The sequence below is a fragment of the Physcomitrium patens genome, chromosome 26 (assembly GCF_059467195.1).
Source record: "Physcomitrium patens ecotype Gransden chromosome 26, ASM5946719v1, whole genome shotgun sequence".
NCBI lineage: Eukaryota > Viridiplantae > Streptophyta > Bryopsida > Funariales > Funariaceae > Physcomitrium > Physcomitrium patens.
The window spans coordinates 10783728-10807582 of NC_143435.1; the positions used below are offsets into that span (position 1 = coordinate 10783728).

A 23855-nucleotide genomic window follows, 5' to 3' on the forward strand; every position below is an offset into this window, starting at 1 on the left:
AAATTATAATTATGACAAAACATCCAATTTACTTGTTCAATTTATGTTTCATGATACACTTTACTAGACTTTATATGAAACAAGTGTATACATGTTTGTGTGTAAGATGTATAAGTGTCTTTGAATCCATTTAGAATTAATATAAAAGGAGAATCTTTATAAAAATTGGTATCACGAAGTAATTGTATAATTCTTTCTTATTAAAGATAATACCAAGGTGTTAAAACAGTTAGTTGGGTCTTTGAGATAGCTTTTAAATCATATAATAGCAAAATATGGTTACATGAGAATATAGGGGAGACGAGCTAAAAAAAAGTAACTATGTCTATTCCTTTTCCTTTTTTCTTACTTTTTATTTTCCAGTTAAATTGGAAACTAAGACAGAACAGAGTTCGTTGCTGATCGACGGCAGATTCCGCAACGATTCTGGGCAGAATTTGTGACCAGGGGTAGGACGTGACGTTCTGCTCCAGAACCGTCGTCGTCTCCGAATGGAGGCGTTTGAAAACGAGGGCTTGTGCCGAGTGGGGTCCGGGACACAGCCTCGTATCTCCGCAGCGGAGGAGGATTGCTGAGTTGCCGCGATTGCAATTAACTCAAGACCGACTTCAGTGATTACGCACATTACAACTTATGATTTGTGAGAAGAAAGAAGAGTTGGTGATGCATCATTCCTGTTCGTGACTCGTAGCCCTTTGTATCAAATCTGGAGGTGGAAGTTGTCGAATGCAATTGCTGCCGTCCTTTCTTCACATCAGGTTAAGAGAAGTTGATACGTGAATTTCTGTCCTTATTCTACAGTTAGAACGATATGCCAAACTCAATTTTAAATAAGAACACACTTCTCGTGAATTTTGGACCATTAGTCAGTGAGATTGAACTAGACCGTCCACCTTGGAACCTACCAAGTTTCTAAGAATTAGCTTTGGCTTGCGCTCGTAATTACCATGCGGGAAGGTCTGCTTAGCGCGTGATCGTACGCTTTCACATTCTATATGCACTGATCTCGAAGGTGTTGTTAGTGAATGAGTTCATGTCTGGCTGTTGATTCCTCTATTTCTGATTGTGATGGTAATTCTAATTTGTAACCGTTGTGTTGTTTAGTGTCTACAAAGTTCTGAAAAATGGCGTCTCTGGATGATACCAAGCTATCTACTCCAGTGTCAACGAGACACTAGCGTTTGGTATTATACTTCAAGCAGAAAGCTGAACCATTTTTCGGAACTGGCACATGTTTTGGAAACGATATCGGTTGCATCAGCACACGACCTAGGTTACGCTAATGATTTGATAAGATGCATCTAATCACGAGGAGAGACATTGGAAGTTTGTAGAAAACAAAGCTGAAGAGTGAAGACGGCGGTTCAGGTTTTGGTAGTCCATGTGAAACGTTGGTAGAAGACAACTTAGTCTTTGTGCTGCCTCTGGAGTGAAACTTCTGGCAATATTACCGCCACCTAAGGAAGTTCTGCTCTCAATCCTTTCTTCTTCTTCCGAATCGATCTTATTCATAAGCACTTTTGCTGGGTTTACCTTTTCTTATCGCAAATCTTGCACATTGTTCATCGCTTAATTGTCTGAAACGACGCGGTACTGGATCAGCATAACCACGGAGGTCTCCATCTTAATCCAAATCTCGTGTAGGCATGCTGTTTTAAGTCTTATGAAAAACCTTTTTAACGTGGAGATTGAAGTAGGGGCAAACAGATTTCGATTCGAAAAGTGCAAATTACGGTGAAGGTACGTCTTTCTTCAGATTTCTAATTTCAAGAACCCGGAAATGTTGACGTTAGGGGATCATGAATTGCTGCCAGAAGAGGCGCTAAGCGTCATTGTAGATATGGTAGATTACAGAGGCAGAATTTTTACATCGCCTGGAAATAGATTGGTTTTAAAAAATAATTATTTTTTATTTTATTTTTATGAAAATGTAATTCCTGACATCTGTCCAAGTGATTAGGACAGCTGGAAGGAAGTGGATCTGCGAGAAAGTGGGAATTAGGCTATTATGCCTATCAGGATTGTTCATCGAAGTTGCATGATCAAGGAGGTCCTGATGTTGGCCATTATCCTTCATTCCGAAAGTGATCCTCCGCATTATTTCATGAATACTTGATCACGATGGCCTCGTGAAGTTCAGCGAGCTGGCTCATTGGTCCCTATCCTTCATCATGATTTCAGAGCCATAAGCATGTCGAAGAGTGATGTATCATAACAGTATATGTTGCAATTCGGTTCGTCCACTCCGATTTCAGAACAATGGGGAGATTCAGATCACACGTCCAATTCAAGAGAACAAACTCGACGCTGTTAGTCTGTACGGGAGCCTCCATGGTCTTTCTTTTGATCCCTCCAACACGCATGCATTGTTGCGTGCTGTCAATTCACTCCAATCTATCAAAGAATCTCAACGGTGTTCGGCGCAAACCAGCTGCCGAGAATCACCCCATCAATCCTCTTCAAACTCTTCCTCAACCAGTTCCCCTGAGAATACCACTGATTCCATTCCTACCTGCAATGAGCCAGAATCCTGTCCTAACCACAGAAGTGGCCAAGCCCCGGCTGTTGCTGACGCAGGACCCACGCAGACTCAAAGCTCTTCTGGCCCAACATCTCAAGGCTCTTCTGGCTCAACATCTCAAAGCTTAGAGAATTCCTCTGAAAGGGGCAGCCGACAAATTCCAATTTCAAAGGGATCCGAGCCTGCTCAAGTAAGCGTTGGTACTGCGAGCAAAGGCTCGGGAAAAGCTGGTGTGACATGGATTGACTGGGGATGGCCAGGGACTCACGACAATTGCCCTTTCAACCCACGACACTCTGTGGATGATAGCCTTATCCGTCATGAACGGGTAGGTTCTGTACAGGAACAGGCGCATTTCTGTTGCTGCATACCTCTTCGGATTCGCAGCATCTTCCTGAATTTTCTCTTTTGGCTCGTGGAGTAGGAACACGTTTATGAAACGAGTATCGTGATGGGATTCCGACCGTTCACGGGCAAATGAGTGGTTAAGTATATATATATATATTTATCTGAGGTAATAGGATATCTTTCTCACAAGCTCGAGGTATGGATGCATATTCCATGCGTTTCTTTTATTTCTTTGTTGCGTTGGTTTTCAATTTTCGAATGCCTGAAGTTTCAAGCATAGTTTCTTAGGAATAGGTTGTAGTCCATCATCTCTTCTTCATCTGAGCTCTCCAACGATGCTCTTTTCTGAATTAGACGTGGTGGAGTAGGTTGAATCATTGCGAAAATTATCCGAATCCCTCAGGAGAAGCTACTGATGTTGCAAGGTGGAATGTGTTCTTGCAATCGTTTGATACTCAACTTCTTCAAGCGCCCGTTGGATTAGCAGAACATCTCAAAAGACCAGGACATGAAACGACCTATACACTGGCTATAGTGAGAAGTTTAATGGGAGTATCTTCTAGTCCAAGTCTGTACTGAGTGAGTAGGTTTTTGATGTGTACAGATTTTCTGTGAAAGTTCGAACGGCATATTGAGAACTTGTTGCCCCTGCATCAGGAAGTTGGTGAAATGTTGCAAGTTACGTGTACGACAACTGAAATCAGCTATGAGTGTGTGTCATTGACATGAATTCGGGTATACCTACACTCTCCCTCTCTGTGTTTTGTCTCTGCAAGTTTGTTTGGTTTGCTTTGAAGCGTGGTTTTCAAATGCATTGAAGTATCGCCCATCACGATTCTGTGCCAATGAAACCACCAATCACGTGCATTTACATGTATCTAGCTTGCCAAAATCTTAAGTACAAGGATGAACCAGATCCAATATAAGAAGCAACTAAATCGTGCTTTCAGATGTTTGGCAGGTCAAATTTGCATGAGAATATTTAAAACAAATTGTATCAACCAATTACAGTGTTGACAGTAAAAACTATATCACCTACAACAATTCGATACTTTCAGCTTTCCTGCGGACATATCTGATCTTAAGCATTTGGAAATCAAGGTATATCATATTTAACAACATTCTTACATGAAGCCTTGAATATGGAGATGAAACAAAATTCACATGGATACTTTGTACAATTTGTTTGTATGCAAAGGTTTAGGGTTTAGGGTTTAGGGTTTATGCCAGCCCCACTTGTAATTTGATTGATGCATGTGGAGTATGAGAGTATGTTGAAGACAATTAGAGGAAGGAAGATGCAATGCAAGACAATACAAGGCTGATTATGTAGAAAGGAACTTTGAAAGGTTTTTATGGAATTTCAATTTATTAGCATGTGTAAATTTTGATTAAATTTTGAAAACTTACCAACACAGTTCACTCCAACATATTTAGCTTGTGTCTTTATTTCTTAACATCTACTAAAATCACACTTATATCAATCTAATCTTAATTTTATTTAAAATATTGAGAAATATGCACACAAACTTTACCAAATACCATTCAATATTAAAATATGCTTTATTATAAATCTAAAGACTTTGTGTCTTTTTCTACATTTTTTTTATCCTTTAAAATATTATTAAATTTAAGAGTATTCAACTAAAATAATGGACAAAAAAACCTAAAGAAAGACCAGATTTTATACCATTTAGAATGATTTGATAATATAAAATATTTTAAACATGAATTATTGGATTTGTAAAGATATTGAAATGAATTGTTTGCATGTTTTAATTTACAATCAAATGATTTATTTTTCTACAATGATGTCTTTTTCTAAGAGATATCTTTAATAAAAAATGCATATTTCTATTCTTACAAATAAATGTTAAATTTGATCCAAATCATCTAGTAATTAGTTTTGATAATTTTGAAAGAAATTACAAAACAATGCCCTATTTGATACAAAGTTAAAATCTTTGTATATAATATTTTAATTTAACATTTGTAACATTACTCTAATAACATGTTTAATGTAATTTAATTTAATTTTTATTGATTAGGTCTTGTATCTTTATATTAAACTTCTATTTAAGATATTTATTAAGGTTTGTAAACTTATCAATACATGTCATTAAAATAATTTTAAATTGTAATTTATGCAAGCTTTGATTGAAGAAAAATAAATCTTTGTCCAAAGAAATATCCTCATCAATAATATGAAAAAAACAAGAATTTTTTAAAGAGGATTTTCTTAAGAGAAATTAAAAAGGACTTAAAATTGATATAAATTATGTTTGTTAGTCCAATTGGATCATTCTAATTATAAACAACAATAGTGGTAAAAGATGTGAATATATTTTTCTCCTTTAAGAGATGTTGATATTTGATATCATATTGATGTTGATGTGATATATATTTATAATCTATTGTGATATATAAATTATAAATATATATCACAATATGTATAATTTTGATGTGATGTATATTTATAAAGTATTGATTTTGATATTTGTATGTAAACCCTTCCAATAGTAACATGAATTGCCTTTGAAACTCTCTTGTCTAGTACAAATCCTCACAATCAAAACTTCATGTAATTAAGTCTATTACAGAATATAACAACCATTCAAATGAGAATTTGATCACAAATTATAAATTGAAGTTGATACCAACATTAAAAGCAATAAATCATCAACACTAGAAATATTAACAGTAGAGCTAATGTGCCCATATTACAACATTTCAATGTGCACTGCAAGAAGAGTGAAATTCAGCTGCCGCTAAGCATTCAATGGAGGCATGTTACCGTGAAGAGAAACGCAGTTCATGTCACCCACTTTCAATGAGAGAAAGAGAGAGTGTCATTGTAGACCGGAAGTAAAATGAATGCAGATTTGTCATTTATGGGGTGTTACGATATCGTGTAAAAATAACAATGTCGAACTATGAGTCCAGAAGCGTTGACAACAAATGTAACATCTGAAGACTTGGTGACAAAACTGAGCTGATATACTTTAGATTACTACGCCGTAGTCGCATTTCGACTCATTCGGCCACGAGAAGGTACTTATGATCAGAGAGACTGATAAGAGTAGAAGGAAAAATTGTGTTCAACGCACAGTACGTTCGCACATGGACGCAGAATGTTATGTAGTTTTCTTAGCGAGAAGACACAAGATTGTGGCTTTTACGAGGAAGCACTGAGGCAAATCGAAGTAAGCTTCGTTCCGTTCAGCCACACACAAGCTTGAAGACCGTTCTGTCCGCAGACGCCCGTGCCGACGACAACCGTAGCCCCTGCAGTGAGGATTCTTACGAGGTCATTCGAAGACACCACGTATCTAACTTCACAGGACACTATCGTCAGGGAAACAAGAGGGAACCGTGTGCCTGCTGGAAGTGTGAACCGTTCTCCACTCGCAACAACAAAAGTCCGAAGCTGTCCCCCCCGCACAGCATAGATAATTTCAATGGGTTCGTTCAGACTGTTTTCGAAGCAAAGCCCGTGCGCGCCTGCAGCACAGCTCACCAGGAGTGTCGCAGCCACCACCAGGACCGCCAGTGAGTTGAACATCCTGATGCTCGACGCCATGGTGAGCTGTAATCTGCGCAACGATTGAGGTCGAGCGTGAACTATCTGCTGAAACTCGAAGAGAGTTGAATGAATATGCATATCTATTCCTGGCTTGCATATCGTTTATATAGGATTTCTCGACACCAAGGTCGAGAGCAGTCATGCCATGAGGATTTAGATCGCGCAAAAAGTTCAAACCGACGTGCTGCTGATAAAAATCATACTGTCGCACCGCAACAGTTATCTCAGGACGTTCTAGTGTGTAGTGGGACTTCGGCGCAGTCATCACATTCTCATGAAAATCTCTCGATTTCGAAGAACATGCCAGCGACGACATCCTGAAGGTTACGACGAAAATAAAAGTAGGGGAGTCAGGCCGACACGTGCGAGTTCTGGCTGTGTGTGTGTGTGTATGTGTAAGTGTTGATGTTGGAAAAGGCGATTTTGCGGCGAGAATCGTTCGAACGTGTCCAGGTTGATGAGAAGGAGGGCTGTCGGAGGCGCGGCCCGCAGCACACTCCGCAGCGAGACAGATTGTGGCCAACTTGATGGGTCCGTTCATCTTGTCCCTGCGCATTTGCTCCGATTCGTCGACGTGCAGTGCAGCTCCACATCACGAATCATGTCCTGTCGAAGTTTGTCCGTAGTGCAACGCCGACGCTAATCACGGAAGACGATGAAAAATGGAATCACGGAAGACGATGAAAAATGGAATCAATGCATTCTCAAACGTTCTCGCTACACATCTGTAACTAAAAAATGTGTTCTTGTGTAACATATATATATATATATATACATCTTTCCTTTGACGTTTTAGACGTATCATTTGTTCTGAGTTTCATGCACAGCTTTCACTTTTTATCTGTGATGTTGATTCTGTATTTGATGTATACTAAAAGCTCAACTATGCATACTATTACATTCGTACAAGTAAATCGCTTTGATTTTGTTACACGTTTGTATGTTTGTGTATACATGTATTCCAAATTCCACCTTCACAGTTACTTCACCTACTGCACAAGGAATTGACTGCTAGCATCTCCATAACAGCTTCAAGTTGTGGGTCCATTCTTGATGTGTATGGAACTCATCATAATTTTGGGAGCTAAAGTCGATTAGAACTAACCAGTAAGACCTTCGATTTCAACCGTTGTAAGGAACTATTCACCACTCACGATTCCAGCCTCCTATGTTTGCCACCGATTCATCAACATTCAGCGTCTTTAGTATAAACAACATCAAACTTTTATCATGTGTTGTGGCTTACATTGGGTGCAGGCTTTGGTCAAGTTCTAACCGCAGGTTGTCATATTTTGTTCAAGCAATATTCTTGGTGTTTTGAACTGGTGACATCCAGAGCACACAAATCGGGCGCCACAGTGAGTCTCATCTTATGATCCATGGCAAGAGCTCTGTCACTGGCTTGTGAATTTGAAAAACTAGGAAAACAACGAATTGGTTTTGTTCTCTCTGCTATCAGAAACCTCAGTGGTCTTCTTCTGTGTAGTGCACCATGTTTTTCTGCTACTGTTGATCAGATTGTATTCATTTTGGGTCTATCTGTTTTGAGACTGCAGTATCTCATTTCTGCTTTCAAGTTTCGTTGATCACCGTTGGAGCTATGAATTGTGCCAAAACAGGCACCTTTCAATAGATAAGATACCCAAATGAGAAAGAAGCTTTGACTGTTATGTGAAGGTGTGGCAGAGCAGTTGCTGCCATCTACAGCTGCAAAACAAGTGAACTTGTGACAATGTGAGGTCCCTCAGTGATTCTATTCTAGCATAGCTGACGGCAACATAATGAAATGGACCTTCTGAATGCTAAAAGCTTTGGGAAACCAACGACATGAAAAGTGTAGAATTCATCACATTCTATGCAAACGAAGTATCTCGCAGTTCCACTTCAATGGTATTTGTCCCCTTCCTGTGCACAAAGAGTGTGTCCTTTGTGCAACTTTGTCAAACAACTGAAAAACTAACTGGTCGTGAATTTCTTGAGGCCAAACATAATAGATCATTTTGATGGGTACAGTCTTGTACAGTGTTGTACCTACCAAATTTGCAGGATATTTATTTGTTTGCTGATAAGTAGCAGATTTTTGAGAGAAAGAATGTATTTGTCCACCACATTATTTGAATATATATATATATATATATATATATATTATTAAGGTAGGAAGGTGTCTATCTATTATAAAACAACTTTATATAAAAAGACTATTTCATATTGTATAAAGGTGAATACTGTTTTGTCACAATATACTTACATGTAGCAAAGGAAAATAATAAGGCATTCAATAATCCATTTAAGAATGATTCAATAACACCAAAAAAACAATCAATGGACACAAAAAGATTTATGACTTGTTTTAATACTATTAAGTGTACCAAGTATCTTCTATGCTACTATGAATATACAAGAAAACTTGGTATAGTTTTTAAATCATATAACTTAATTTATCAATTTTACAAATCTTTTAAACATGATTCAAGTTCAAATCCTTACAATTTTTTAAAATCGTAATTTAACTTATTCAATTATGCTTAATAAGGTGGTAAAATTAAAGTGTCTTGTATACCTTGATATTTTACAAGATACACTTGGATAGTATTTAAGAGTAATCATATGATTTAATTTTAATAATACAAAAAAAAAAAACTGAGATGTTTATTGTTTTTTGAGTGTAAGCATATTGGCATTTTTAATTCCTATTCATAACATTTTGATTAACAAATATTTTACAGATTTTTATAATAATGATTGGTGTATATTTATGAACTATTCCAAGTCCACCAACTACATACATAAATATAAAAATACCAATTATTTATTAACAATTATAGAATGACATTACCCTTGATGTTAGAAAGTTGGTATGGATGGAATTTTTTGTTGTTTAGATGATCTCTTTCTACCCATCTACTTATATTATATATATATATATATATATATATACAGGGGAATGTTAAATAGACTCATATTTTAATTAAATCCATCTTCCCATGATGAAGAATGAAGAATATGATAATCATGATGAAAATTAATCTAGAGGTCATTTTTTTTCATGATGGGTGGGTCAATTCAGTAAAAGACTTGATCTATTTTACATTCCCCTACACATAATATATCTATAAACAAAATATAATATATTAAAAAAAATGCTAATAGTAATCCAGAATCAGATAATACTTCAAATTACACACCCACACAAAATTTGGATATCTGCAACAGTATCATCCCAAATCTCTCATGAGCTGAAGAACTCACCTCAAATCTGTGAAAATCGTCCCCCAGCACCAAACAATCACCAAAAAGGGTCACAATTTGAAAGCTAAAAATGGGGACCACAAAAAGATATAAGAAATAGAGCATTCACACTAACATTCACAAAAAAAATAGAATTTCCTCACTCCAGAGCCTAAAATGCGAGATAGTGCCTGGTGGCATAAAAGCATCGACAATGGAAGTATTGATGAGGTGGATTGAGGAATTGGGGATCTGTAACTGTGAAACCCTAATTTGAGAGCGAGGTCGAGTTTGAAGCATTGCTCCTCCTTCATTTTGTTGGTTGCAACGCGATCATGAGCCTGTTTTGGTAGAGTCTCTGATGATTCCATCGCCGCGCACCTCGCATTGTGCGCTCTGCATTGGAATCTCAACTTGAATTGGCCGGTTGTGATTGTCAATTCGCCATGTGAATTTGATTCAAACTCCGTATGTCCTGTTTTTGTCTGTGGTTGATTTGTGGAGCTTGATAGTTAGGGTTTCGGTTTTGTAGTGGCAGAATGTACGCGAGGTAAGAAGCTCGTAATCGAATTCTGACAAGATGCCTCCCAAGAAGACCAAGGCGAAAAGAGCTGGCAAGGCGGGTGAGTCCAGCAAGGGAGCGAAAGTTGCCGCTGCTGGGAATCAAGGAGCGAGCCGTGGAGCTGCCCGAGTGAATTTGTCGTCGGAGAATGAGGTTCGGTTGCGTAGATTGCTTCTGAATTCCGGGGGCGGTAGTCAATCCACGCCTCAAGCAGAGGAATCTCTTACTGAAGGGCAGAGAAGGCAGGCTGTGAAGCGTCTCAAGAATATCTACGATCACCTCGTCGCTGAAGGATTTACCGCCTCCCAATGTGAAACTGCACTTTCCAAGCTTCCCTTGGTATACTCACCGCCTCTTGCTTTCGGCTCAATTCAATTTCTGATCGTAATGCATGAGACATTGGCTGTGTGGACTGGATATTGGTTTGGAAGTAGTGGAGTTTTTTCTGAAGAAGAACTAGCTCTAGTTTGGTTTTACAGAATTGTCCGTTTTGAGAAGTCAGTGATCAAATCCTAGCTCGGCAAGCTGTAGCGAAATGCAAACGACGTTAGACTGGTTTCTTGGGAACCTTGTCATGAAAATGGAGCAAATCTCTTAAGACTCGCACTCTGCTTTATGTAGCGCCTCCAGTCATAGATTCTCATGCATTTGAAGTTTGAGTATCCGAGAGGTTTATCACAGCTTGGCTCCGAGTCTCTCGGAATCAGTGGACCTTGAGTCACGATTTCCTTGTATTACTCCCAGGACCTATGCTGGTACGCTGAATCGTTTTCTTGTATGAGTAGGGTGGTGCAACACTTGAGGCTGCTCTTGACTGGTTGTGCTTAAATCTGCCCCCGAACGAGCTACCATCTAAATTCAGCAGTGGTGTTCAAGTTGCAAACCCAGAAGGTATTGAAATACTTCAATTGACTTGGCTACCATTTGCAATCCGATAGATTTGTTGTCTTTCGTAGTTTCGCAAAGCCCGAATACCACAATGTATTCGATTGTGTTGTTTGATTTCTTCTGATCAGATTAGGTCACATTTCGTCACTTTTTCATCTGCAGTGGCCTCGTATTTATCTTGATGGTCTTTGCCATCATGCTAACGGAAAAGCTGGTGTCGTGGTTCCCAGGTGGTCAAGCTCAGGTGCTAGCGGTTGCGCGACCCAATTGGACTTACGTTGAGAAGAAGATTGAGATTCCGAAGGATGTGCCCTTGATTCAGAAGGTTCAGAAACCTAAGAAATCTGAGAATGAAGTGAAAGCAGAACAGGCCGAGTGGATCAAGCGATACATGGCTGAACAGGCTGAGGTAACTGTGCGCAGTTCTTCTAGTTGTTTATTCGTATTGCGGCAATGAGTAGGGATATCAGCTGTTTGATCACTCATATTTTTTTTTAACGAGTAGCCTTCATTTGGTCATGATTGGCAATTTAGGACTCGGAGGATGAAGAATTGGAGAGCTCTGAAGATGATTTGAATTGGGAGGTACGATTACTAAGTTTCTTTAATTCATTGTTTTCTCTCTGCTTATCTTTGTTCTAACTTGATTCTCGTGCTTGTCCGACACTTGTAATTGATTCTGGACTGCAACTTTCTTGAGCTGTTGTGAAGTAGGTTGTCTTCGTAATTTTGTGGAAATCTCTCTTGGTTCAGCTTCTTATTGCTACTCTATACTGATGGTTCAATGATTAGGTGTGGGGAGATCCTGGTGAACAAAATCGGCGCAAGCAACAATCGGCTCAAGATGTACTTAAATTTTCACATCTTAACTTATGCGAACATTTGAGTTATTTGACACCATTGTGATGAACTTTGAAAGTTGACTAATGAATTTTATAATTACCATGGGATTTAGCTCATGTGGGGTTTCGGGCAGAAATTCAAGGAATCATTCTCTGTACTCTACGCTTTGTGTTTAGGAGTTCTTGGGCTGCCGGATCAGGATGATCATGTACACCGTTTGTTTCAATCACTGCGAGCCGCACTAATAACGAAAAATATCACTAATTTCGAAAACTGAGGTAATTTGTGAGGCGCACTCATATAAGAATTCGCTAAATTCTAGGTGCACCAAGGTAGGCTAGGGACAACAAGATGCTTATTAAAACGTGTACACTCAAACATCGTACCTGAAAACAAGTACACCTAATATAGTTTACCATTACAATGTATGAAAAAAACATTCACAAAACGTGGTATCTCATGAAAGTTGATGGACTATCTAAAACTTGTTGGACAGTGGCCTGCGTTGCAGGCCGCTGACCCGGAAGCGAAGAAAAAGGCTGCAATAACAAGATATCAAGCCGCAAAGCATACAGCTTCGGATGCAAAAGCGAAAGGAAACAAGGAGGGTCAAGCAGCTGCAGGCCGCCTCATTCGTGAACTCAAATCCGAACTCGCGTTCCTCGGTCTGCTCTTACTTTTTAAATTTTTTTTATTTGCCCAATTTTTACTTGTTTAATCAAATTGTGAAGCTAGTACTGTTCAAGAAATACAATGATAACCGGCTTTAGCATAACCCAACTCAGCACAATGTTTTGTTACTACTGCCTACTCCATAGAAAACTTTTTTTGCCCGACGCAATTGGTGTTTGTGTTGTGCTTGGTACTCTACTATTTCAACCTAGTTGAGAATTTGTTGAATCGGTCTCATACAAGCTGAACTGGGTACCGTATGTTTTTGTGCGTGACTTTTTTTTTTTTTTTTTTTTTTTTTTTTTTTTTTTTCAGTACCGCATATTTATTTATTTGTTTTAAAAATTATCTCAGTGTATAGATGTATGTCTCATTTTTTTCCAGGTTTCTGTTCATTTCATGCAGTGTGACTAAGGTTCTGTTGTCTACAGGTTTGTCAGAAAAAGATTATGATATACCTGCCCAACCAAAGGTGCGAAGCTTCGCAGATGCAGCAGCATCTCGGAACCAAAGTGTACCTGCATCATGGGAAGTTCGAGAACTAAGTGCATCGGGAAAGGCTGAAGAAGATGAGTTCGACGAAAATCCTTCAGAAAACATATATGCTGACGAGATGCCTGCAGGAAAAGGTATTTGTTTGATTTTATTTCGTATAATCATAAAAGATGCCATTCGAATTAGGCCAGAATTTACAATTAAACTTTTTTTATGTTTGACTTATTTGCTTTTGCAGGTGCGAATGACCTTTCAAAAGATGATGCTGAGAGTAGGAAGGCTAAACAGATTCCTGTGAAAGAGGCAAATATTGTTCAACCCGCTGCCAAAGAGAAAGGTGCTGAACCAGTCGAAGAAGGTGGAGGACTTTTGGGAATGTTTGACGAGGAGGGACCTTTGGATCAAAGTTTGCCTCAAAGTGTGGTACAGATACAGAAGCGTGAGATGCTCACTGCATGGGGAAGCTATGGTGAATCACCAGCCAGTAAGAAAGTCGCAGCATCAAAGAAAGGCGGCAAATCCGTGCCTCAGGTTTTATTATTATTATTATTATCGTCTTCTCTTTTTATTTAGTTGTTGATTTTCTCCTCCTACGTTTGAGTCTTTGTAACTCATGATTGCGCTTTGGACTGAAAAGTTCTGATATCGGCAACAGGTAGAACAGCAGAGACTACCGAAGGCAGTGTTGCAGCAGCATTGTCAGAAAAATGGGTGGCCGTCTCCCAAATATGAGAAATTTCCAGGACAACATTCACAGTTTTGCTATTCAGTTACCGTCGTCCAGCCCACTACTGGTCGTGGAAAGAATAAAATCGTAGGAGGTCCCGTCACTATTAGGTTGCCCGAGGAGGAAGACCGTTTCAACTCTATTGCGGTAGCTTAACGTTCACCCCCATGTCCTTGTTTTGATTATTGGCCACTTCTCATTACTGCTATTTAATTCTGATGAGTGTTGTTTTTAAAACTTTTTGACCCCGTTGAAGATCCTCAAGACACCACTAATTTTTGACATCTTTTTTCTATTACAGGAAGCACAAAATGCAGTGGCCACACGGGCATTATTCTGGCTCTTTCCCGAACTGCCTCTGTATCGCAACTTGCCAGAGCCTTACCGTACAATGTGCATGAAGTGGCTTGCCGATGGTTCGTCTTATCGAAACAATTTACTTTATGTTCTCCTTAATAGTCATATTTTACGTCTTTTTTTTTTTTTTTTTTTTTTTTTTTTTTTTTCCCTTTTCCCATACATTGGATTCGTCGTCATCACGTAATAGCTTTTTAAGTGCGTCTTGGTGGATTGTTTCCTTGCGTTTATTCCACTGTTTCTTTTGCATTGCTAACTTTTTATTTAATTCTGAAAGGTCAAAATGCAAAGACTCAAGATGTAGAGGAGCAAGTCGGGAAGAGGATTGCATTTGTAGAGTCGTTGGTAAACACCAGCAAAAGCCGTGATGGTTCTTCATCTGTGGGCAACAAGGCGGCTGAGACTCCAACGGAAATATTGAACCAACAGAAAGAGGAAAATGTGGACCGGAAGGATTTGAAAAATGAGGGTAATGATTGCTTCAACTTCATATTGGTGGCCAAAGAGAAAATGCTATATCACCAATAATACTTTGAGTTGACTTCGAGCACGTTTAGAAGTCAATTCTATCCGTGACTTTTTTGGATAACCTGTTTAATGGTAAAACATAGCTAGTCATGGGCCTCGTTGTCGAAGAGCATTATTTTTATGAAAGCCGTATTTGGGAATATATTCTTAGTAATTTGGTTAACTGCAATCGACATCTTTGCCCTATCTGGTTGCACAGGGAGTAAGGCGAAGAAAGAAGCTGAAAGTGTTCGTCTTCTACGTGCAAGAAAACAACAGTCGCAAACCAAAGAATATCAGGTATGTAATTTATCTTTAAGTTCTATTTTGTAAGAAATCAATTGCATTACGATCTCTTCATCCGTGTGTACTTTCTAGAATATCTTTGAAACATACTTCTTTAGTATTCGAGAGAAGTCATTATTGAGCTGTTTTCCCAGCATCTCGATGTTGCCGGAGCATTGTGGATGAAATACTTGATCGTATGTACAATTTGAACAGGCAATGTTGGAATTGAGAGCGGGCTTGCCTATGAGTGACTTAAAAAGTGAGTTACTTGCCAAAGTGGAGAGCAACGAAGTTGTCGTGGTGGGTGGTGAAACAGGCTGTGGCAAAACAACTCAAGTAAGTCTACTGTTATGATAGAACCTTGATTTTTAGTTCTTACTATCCTGTCCTGTACCAGGCTGATTCAAGGTTTCTTGGAACAGGTGCCACAATACATACTGGATGAAATGATAGCTGCAGGACGGGGCGGCTTCTGCAACATTGTGTGCACTCAACCACGGCGAATTGCTGTAAGTTGCCTTGCCTCTCTCCAAATTCAGTTCATATGTGAAGTACAAGGATAGCTGTGAATGACTCAGATGTAACACCAGTGCCTATATATGGCTTGTGCCTGTGTAACTGTGGCAAAAAGCTAATTTTTCATATTAATTCTTTTCGATTTTGGTATCTGAGAGATAAAATGAAATATACTCTTATCAATTAATAGATGTTTTTGTATCTAATTGCCATTCTTATATATGAAATAATGGTGGTGGTCAGGCGATTTCAGTTGCTGAGAGGGTGGCAGTGGAACGATGTGAACCGCCTCCTGGCAATAGTGGCTCATTAGTGGGCTATCAAGTGCGTCTCGACACTGCCTGGTAACGTTTCTTATCACTTTGAGGTGCATTAGGTTTCCTGATTCTATCCCGATTCATCATTGTCAAAATGTTTGCTTTTTTCTGAGCGTATCTAGCAACTTACCTTATGTACATGTCAGAGTGTTCATCATTGCTGTGAGCTCTCGCGAGATAATTAAAAGTAAATTCTGACCTGGTTTAAGGTGATATTGACAATTTGAGACAAAGTTTTGTAACAATACACGCAACCAATGTTAGTTTTCCTCAATTTGACATGGTGAAATGTGCTCTCATATAATTGTGTTACTTGGATTTGTTTCGGTCTCGTCTTGCTGAAGGCATCAAGGAACCAAGCTTTTGTTCTGTACAACGGGTATTCTACTCCGAAGGCTAGCTGTGAGTTCTTTCTGCGGTTGTTTTTCACTACATTGCGATTGCTAATCATGCTAATTTGATTGTCGTCTCGTTATTTTGAACTTATGCTAGTGCTGTTTTGCGAATGTTCAACTTCGCCAGCTGTTGTAGTTTGAGGTTCTTCTTAAGCCATGCTCCCTCTCCCCGATCGCTTGGTCGCTTGCAATGCATCTATTCGTTAATGTATTCTGCACTTCCATTGTGTGCATGTACGCAATTGGATCATTATGGTGACGTGTTATTTGTGATGTACCACAGGGAGACAGTGATTTGAGTCACGTCTCACATGTCATTGTAGATGAAGTTCACGAACGTACTGTTCTGGTACTTTTCTTGACTTGCCTTGAAAGTGTGATATTAGCGTGCTCTAGCATGCAAGCACCAACAGTAAGCTTGGTTTTTGCTTTTACGTATACACGTATAATACGGCACTTTTCTGCAAGTATTTTCATTGATTAATTACTATTTTTTATTTTTTTTGCAGGGTGATTTCCTATTAGTCATATTGAAGGAATTGTTGGAAAGAAGGCGAGAAAGTGGATTTCCTTTGAAGCTTATACTCATGTAAGTTTATCTACCTTTTTTGTCCTACTACTTTAAAGATTAAAAACTAAATCGCCAGCTTAGTCATCTCTCTAACGTGCTTTGTTAGTGAAATTCAGTGTATTGCAACTCCTCAATGTTTTGCGCAATATTGCAATTTTCATTCATGTTAGTTTTCTCATCTTAGAGGAGACCAACTTTGACTGATATCGCTTGTTTTACAATCCAGGTCAGCAACTTTGGACTCTAATTTATTCTCGAATTACTTTGGTGATTGTCCCGTCATATCTGCAAAAGGGCGGACTTTTCCTGTAACAACTTACTTTTTGGAAGACGTTTATGAGCAGCTGTCTAATTACAAACTTGCAACAGATTCTCCAGCTGCAATGGGTAATGATTACAAAGCAAACAGGAAAAAGGTACCACACTCTCTCCTCAATGATTGTATCTCTAGGCAGTTTAAAATTTTATTTTTATTTTTTATGAGGGACCTATATCTTTCAGATATGATATATGCTTGAGTTTTCTGGAGCATGTTTGGATACGGTACACTTGCTGTAGTATTTTGGTTCTAGCAAGTTCATATTGTTGAAATTCTTTGTATAATTTTAGTAGTTAATACATTCAGGAACAGAAGCTACTGACTGGATTGTATTCCTCGTTATTTTTGGTCCATTGACCATTAACTTTGATGAATGTCCTCCTACATGCTTCTACATATGCCTCTACAGAGTATTATTCTTTTTCAAGGTTTTTATATCTCTTTGCTGATTACAGGCATCAAAACGTTTAGTAGATAATAGCAGGGGTAGGCAGGACCTGGTAAATTCTGGTTGGGGTGATGAATCAAAACTGGAGGATGTACTGGTGAACCCGCATTATGATCCAGATCTTTATCGCAATTTTAGTGAACGAACACGAAGAAACTTGGTATGATTGTCAAACCCAATCTTACTTCTGTGTAGGGTCGCTTGTTCAACAAGAGTTATTACTAAATGCTTTTTGTGTTTTTTTGTTGTCAAATGATTAACCAGAACCACGGCTGGTTTCTTTTGGGTTTACAGTACTAAATGCCGTTTAGTATGTTAAAATTGATGTCTTCGTAGCAAAAATACGTACATTGTTTTTCGTTGAATTGCTACTAGCCTACTAGAATTTGTACTTCAGTTCTTAGTTCTAAATGGTACTTGGACAGCCTATTGATATGACTTGCATTTGCTGGTCTCAGGAAAGACTGAATGAAGATGTGATAGACTATGAGTTACTTGAGGATTTAATTATCTATATTGATGAGGAAGGCGAAGTAGGTGCAGTGCTCGTATTTTTACCGGTAAGTCGCATATGTGATCTGAGATCTTCTCTTTTTTTCTTTTGTTTTTATTTTTTAGTTATTTTATAGTCAGCTTTCAAATTGGTGAAATAGGATATACATTTAAAGAATACCTTATCGTGGTTTTGTTTCATAAGTCACTCAAATCTCGAACTTCGGAATACGATTCCAGGAATCCATTTTTCAACACCTACGAAGATGTCCATGCCGGGCCGAAAAGCACAATTATATGTTGATTTTGATTAGCCGAATTAAAAACGTATAAACAGTTGAGCTTGCAGTCTTGGTTTTATAACAAAATCCAACACAGCATCGTAGCCATTTTGTAATCTGAATGGTTTTTCCCATAAACTTCACACCTGCTCATGAATATGCCGATTACAGGTGCGGCTTTTAATAACTTGATTCTTGTTCGGCTGTCACTTCCAATGGATTCAGATACTGTAGATTAGTTGTGTAAATAACTTTCTACGTGAAAATTCCTTTTTTAGAGTAGATGGTTACATTGATAAGCTTATCGATTTCTCGTTTGGAACGATGGTGGGAATATCATTGGGTGTTACAGGGATTGGCAGAGATACAGCTGCTTTGGGAACGCCTTTCTGTTTCTCGAAGGTTTAGTGGGTCTGCTTCAGAGTGGCTGATCCAGTTACACTCCTCGGTGGCTCCTGCGGACCAGCGACGGGCATTTCAAAGACCTCCCAAAGGCATCCGTAAGGTATATTCATTTTATATGTATGTATTGGGCGTAGAGAAGATCGAACGTTTCTGATGCTTTTACAGCGGCTACAAGTACATCTGTTTTCAGCACAATAGCGAGGTTCTGACCCATATTATTGTTTGTACAGATAGTTCTGGCTACTAATATCGCAGAAACAAGCATCACAATCGATGATGTGGTGCATGTTGTTGATTGCGGAAAGCACAAAGAGAACCGTTTCGATCCTCGCAGGGTAGGAGCTTTCTTGCAATTTGGGAACAATACTTACCGTAAAATTTAATGGTGTATGTATTAGTTTTTTTACTGCTTATTTTTTATTGAACGTTCAGGTTAGTTTGGGGGGATGCTAGTAATATTTGTGACTGGTTTTCGTTTCGCGTTGGAAGAGATTTTGTCTGTAGATTATAATATCTCACGTTTTAATTGTTGATTTTTCTGGCAGTTTTAAGCCTTTGAGTACGGGATGCCTTTGCTGTGCAGGGCATGTCAAGCATAATCGAGTCTTGGATTTCACAAGCTAATGCAAAACAACGTAGAGGTAGAGCTGGGCGTGTACGTTCTGGCAACTGCTTCTGTCTATTCACTCGAAATCGACTTGAGAAGTTGATGCGGCCTTACCAAGTACGTTGTTTTCTCGTTTGTTGATCCAGCGTCCATCCTGCATCAAAAAGTTTGATTCTTGGATTGTTGTACTACGAAGACATTGTAGTTCTATTTGTACTCTTGGTATTAGGACTAGACTTGGGCAAATTATTTGAGCTCAAATGGACGCTGCAGTGTAAAGTCTCAGGCATTATTTATACCAGAGCCGCATTATGTTCATGTTCAACTATGCTTATGTACATGCTTGACCACAGCTTCCAGAAATGTTACGAGTTCCATTAGTGGAGCTGGGCTTGCAAATCAAGCTTCTTGGACTTGGCAACATTGCTGCTTTCTTAGAGAAGGTACGACAATAGTTATCAAATTATTACTTAACAGGATCTTGTATTTTTACTCAAATTTAATCATTTGGTTTCCTTTTTTGTTCCGATCGTGCTACTTACTTCACAATTGGTCATGACATGTTCTGTGGTTTTCAAATTTTATTGTGGAATTATTGCAGGCTCTGGAACCTCCGCAGGCAGACGCAGTGACGAGTGCAGTTTCAACTCTTCGTGAGGTGGATTTTATTCCGCTTGATTCTTCTGTACATATGCACCTATCTATATCTGTTTTAATGCTCTTCGCTATTTGTTATGCATGTAGTGAGAATGCTAAGACTTGAAATGTATAGGTTGGAGCTATAAATGAAGAAGAAGAGATAACCGCATTAGGTCATCACTTGGCTGCTCTACCCGTTGATGTCCGCATTGGCAAGGTGAGCAATATCTCGCATCAAATAATCTGGGTTGTATAATTCATCGTGTAAATTTGGTAAGTGCATTTTAATAATCACATTATTATAAGAATGTCATGAAGTTATTATTGCAGAGTTCGATGATTGAGTATTAACTCCGTCCTTTCTTCAGTCTACCTTTGAGTGATCTGGGAAGTAAGTGCGCCCGCTTCGGGATTATTGTAGTTTGTTCACAATTTTCTTAATCCAGGCACTAGAGGTTTGGCTTGTATGCCAATTCAATGCTCTCAAATTTTGTGTGACATGGACACTGTGCTGTTTAGATGATGCTGTATGGAGCAGTCTTGGGGTGCGTGAGTCCTGTTCTCACAGTGGCAGCTTGCTTGAGTTACAAATCACCTTTTGTTTCACCAAAAGATCAGGTTATCAATTACCCTATTTTGTACAGTCTGGAAGCGAGTATTGGTCATGCCTCCCATTGATTTATAGGAGCTTCATTTTCTTACCCACATCATTGATTTTTGTGGTGGGTTGTAGTCATGAAGGTGGAGGATTTGCTACGGTCATGATAGAATGTGTTCCAAAAACCTAGACACTAGTCGATAGGGCATCTCTCTGTTCACGTGGCTTTTAGGTTGAATGTTGGAAAATGTTCTTTATGCTTATCTTTAATGCAATGACAAGCATTTTTGCTGACTCCGCTTGACACCAGTACATACTTTTGTTCATAATATGGGGAATGTGTGGCAGAGAGAGGCTGCTGAGAGGGCAAAGCAAGCACTTGTCGCAGAGAGGACCGATAAAAGCCTTCCCGTGAGTATTGCAAGCGGACAGCATTCGGACCATTTGTGCATGGTAGCAGCGTACAACATGTGGAGCCACCTTTCTGCAGTGGTATGCAATCATGGAGAGCTGTGCTTATCGATGATTTTGAATGTAACATGAAAGCATAATTTTATCGCCTTTATGGTGCGATTTTCCTGGGAGGATATTCAAAGTTTCAGTTGGTACTTAAATTTGTAAGCAATGCTAATCTAGCCAGTAGCACAATCAATCTATTCCTGTTAGACATGGGCTCTGCGGACATGTTTCCCAGATGGAATTGATCTGTAAACAGTTTAAATAACCTTAGTCTTAGGTATGTAATGAAGCCTATCTTTTGACGTCTAGGTTTAGTCCTTGTTCTCATTGGAAATTATTGGCGTTCAGAATTTTAACTTTGGGGTTTGTCTTTGGAGCAGAAAGGAGGAAAAGCTGCACGTGAATTTTGTCACGCTAATTTTCTTAGTATATCCACTTTGATCATGCTGAGGTGAGAGTATTCTGTTATATCATTTTTATGCTGCACTGAACGTTTGCGAACGAATTTACAATATGATACTGACTTCTTGTCTTTATAACTTATCAGGGACCTACGGATTCAATTTGCCAGCTTGCTAGCAGACATCGGCTTTCTGACTTTCTCCGAGGTTTGTGGGTTGTGATCGTGATTGTATTTTTAGGAGTTGTTACAAAATTTGCGTCGTTGAATTTGTAGCCTTCCATATTATGGTTTTCGTCGCGTGTTGATTACTCACCTCTTAATTTTGTACACAGGGTGGAAAATCTAAACATGACACAGGATTTGAAAAGTGGGTTGATGGTATGAATCAACCTTTTAACCTAAATTCACTTCAACCATCTGTAGTGAAGGTAATTCCGCTGTAAACTTCGTCCACGCTCTTGTTTTCATCCTCGTCTTTGATTGGACATCATGCGAGCTCTCATCTCGAAAACCGTTTTAGCTCGATAATCCAGTTGGAATATCAACTCCTAACTGTTGATCCTTACTGCAATCCAGGCAGCCATTTGTGCTGGATTGTATCCAAATGTTGCAGCAATGAGCAAAGATAGTATTCAAGCAGGGCATGCCAGCGCCCAAAGTCGACGGGCTGGCCTTTCTCCGGATCAACGCCCTCAGTGGTCGGATGGTCGCCGCGAAGTTTTCATCCATCCCACATCCGTTAATCATATGGTTTCGGAATTTCGTCAACCCTTTTTAGTATTTCATGAGAAGGTCAGTGCTCAACTTCCCCAACTTAACACACAATCACCTATATAATCTCAAGACTTCAGTGGTTCAGAAAATCGAACTTAATGAGCTTCGGTTGTCGTTCTTCCAAATAAGGACAACCCTTCAAGATTTAACGATCGAATTTCTTCGATTCCAAGCTTGTGCTCGACAAGGGTCTGCCAAAAACAATTGTTTGAATGCATTTGTAATCAGATTTTGCTCATATCTTTCATGTATGAAGACTCTTGATCGATTAGGCTATTGATTTATAGGTGGAGACCAGCAAAGTGTATTTGCGGGATACGACTGTTATTTCTCCTTATGATCTACTTCTATTTGGCGGAGAGATCAGTGTTCAACATCAGGTTGAATCTTTTTCATTTATTGCGTCTTATATCATTCCCTGTTTCTAGTAGACGTTGACACTGCAGCATAAGTTAGTTCGTCGAGCCAAGCATTATCCTGACCCTCGGAGATACCTCTAAATAATGCAGCATTCAGATGTCTCTATATAACTCCAGCTTCAATTCAATTTTTTCAAATATCCATGGCTGTAAAATGGATGCCTTAGTGGAAGAACTAATGTGTTAATGTCACAGACTGGACGAGTTACTGTTGATGGATGGTTGGAGATGAACGCCCCTGCACAAACCGCCGTTCTTTTTAAAGAACTCCGTGGTGCTCTAAGTGGAGTTTTGCAAGAGCGGATTGGGAAGCCAAAGGTGTATATATATATATATCTATCTGTCTATATATATAAATAAAAATAAAGATAAAGTTTGAAAAAGTTTCTGACGTGTTTGGATCATAGACTTCATATCTGCAATTAACTCTTGATTTTTTTCTTGGAACAGGGAAGCATCTCAGAAGTAGCCAAGGAGCTCATTCCATCTATTACGCAGCTTCTAGTGGACGAAGAGAAACCAGTGTGACCTGTACTTACTGTTGTTTCAACCTTGATTCGTCATTGACCAAGAGATGAAATGAAACTACGAAACACTGAAATTTCGTATGTGGCAGACAGCGTTAGTACCAGGGTTCTTTTCACTTTATTTTCCTGAACTGTGATGATTATGTGATTACCTATTTTGTCTTCAGAACCAAAAATGGTTAGGTAGTATATCAGGAGCACACCATGCCTTGATTATGAATAACACTGTATGTGCACGTTAAAATTATTGAATTGGGGCACAGTTTAATTCCTACAATTGTATTTGTGCCTTGAAACAAATTGGTAATCTGCACACCTCCAACTCCTACATGTAGTCTACCGTCAAATTAACAGCTTGTGGGGGACAGTTCGAGCATGAAAAGTTGAACTTTTCAGTCATGATCATGCACAGCTTGCGGCCCGTTTGCACGACTTCAAAGCCCAACATATCAAGCAGTGTTTTTAACGCATGCTTCACTTGCCAACTAGAAGCTGGCTATTTGTGAATCAGAAATTATAGCTGGTATTCATTATGGGCATTACGTCCAAAAGGCGTTTATTTACCCTTTTCAGTCATGATCATGCACAACCATCCGTTCCACAACCAACATCGATTTTAACATCCACCACAGCAGTTGGTTTTATAAAGTTACAAATGATGTCAAA

General features: G+C 39.0%; 2 protein-coding genes across 32 annotated transcripts; both read left to right on the forward strand.

The window, feature by feature from the left end:
* Positions 1-503: 503 nt before the first annotated feature.
* LOC112277690 (uncharacterized) lies at positions 504-4297 on the forward strand. Of its 29 annotated transcripts, none has more exons than XM_073531821.2 (7): positions 504-758; positions 1105-1740; positions 1966-2849; positions 2946-3035; positions 3238-3294; positions 3474-3604; positions 3820-4297. In XM_073531821.2, the coding sequence occupies exons 3-4, from the start codon at positions 2205-2207 to the stop codon at positions 3000-3002; spliced, it is 702 nt and encodes a 233-aa protein (XP_073387922.1). In that variant the 5' UTR covers positions 504-758; positions 1105-1740; positions 1966-2204; the 3' UTR covers positions 3003-3035; positions 3238-3294; positions 3474-3604; positions 3820-4297. The 29 variants fall into 29 exon arrangements, with proteins under 29 accessions (XP_073387922.1, XP_073387924.1, XP_073387908.1 ...); XM_073531823.2 differs by having other exon boundaries at positions 3527-3604; XM_073531807.2 differs by having other exon boundaries at positions 1966-3065.
* A 5537-nt stretch (positions 4298-9834) lies between these two features.
* LOC112277977 (DExH-box ATP-dependent RNA helicase DExH7, chloroplastic) lies at positions 9835-23466 on the forward strand. 3 transcript variants are annotated; one of them, XM_024510917.3, is made up of 37 exons: positions 9835-9964; positions 10219-10581; positions 11028-11133; positions 11361-11539; positions 11665-11715; positions 11923-11976; positions 12470-12638; positions 13077-13274; positions 13379-13671; positions 13796-14014; positions 14169-14283; positions 14502-14693; positions 14952-15031; positions 15233-15355; positions 15442-15528; positions 15779-15879; positions 16197-16254; positions 16531-16596; positions 16757-16836; positions 17045-17234; positions 17593-17745; positions 18044-18145; positions 18711-18863; positions 18994-19098; positions 19347-19487; positions 19724-19813; positions 19972-20028; positions 20143-20226; positions 20529-20627; positions 20956-21099; positions 21447-21517; positions 21614-21674; positions 21802-21897; positions 22046-22261; positions 22531-22623; positions 22858-22980; positions 23113-23466. In XM_024510917.3, exons 2-37 carry the CDS (start codon positions 10261-10263, stop codon positions 23188-23190), a joined length of 4548 nt encoding a protein of 1515 aa, XP_024366685.1. In that variant the 5' UTR covers positions 9835-9964; positions 10219-10260; the 3' UTR covers positions 23191-23466. The 3 variants fall into 3 exon arrangements, with proteins under 3 accessions (XP_024366685.1, XP_024366684.1, XP_024366683.1); XM_024510916.3 differs by having other exon boundaries at positions 9880-9964; positions 10213-10581; XM_024510915.3 differs by having other exon boundaries at positions 9898-10029; positions 10213-10581.
* The last annotated feature ends 389 nt before the right edge of the window (positions 23467-23855 follow it).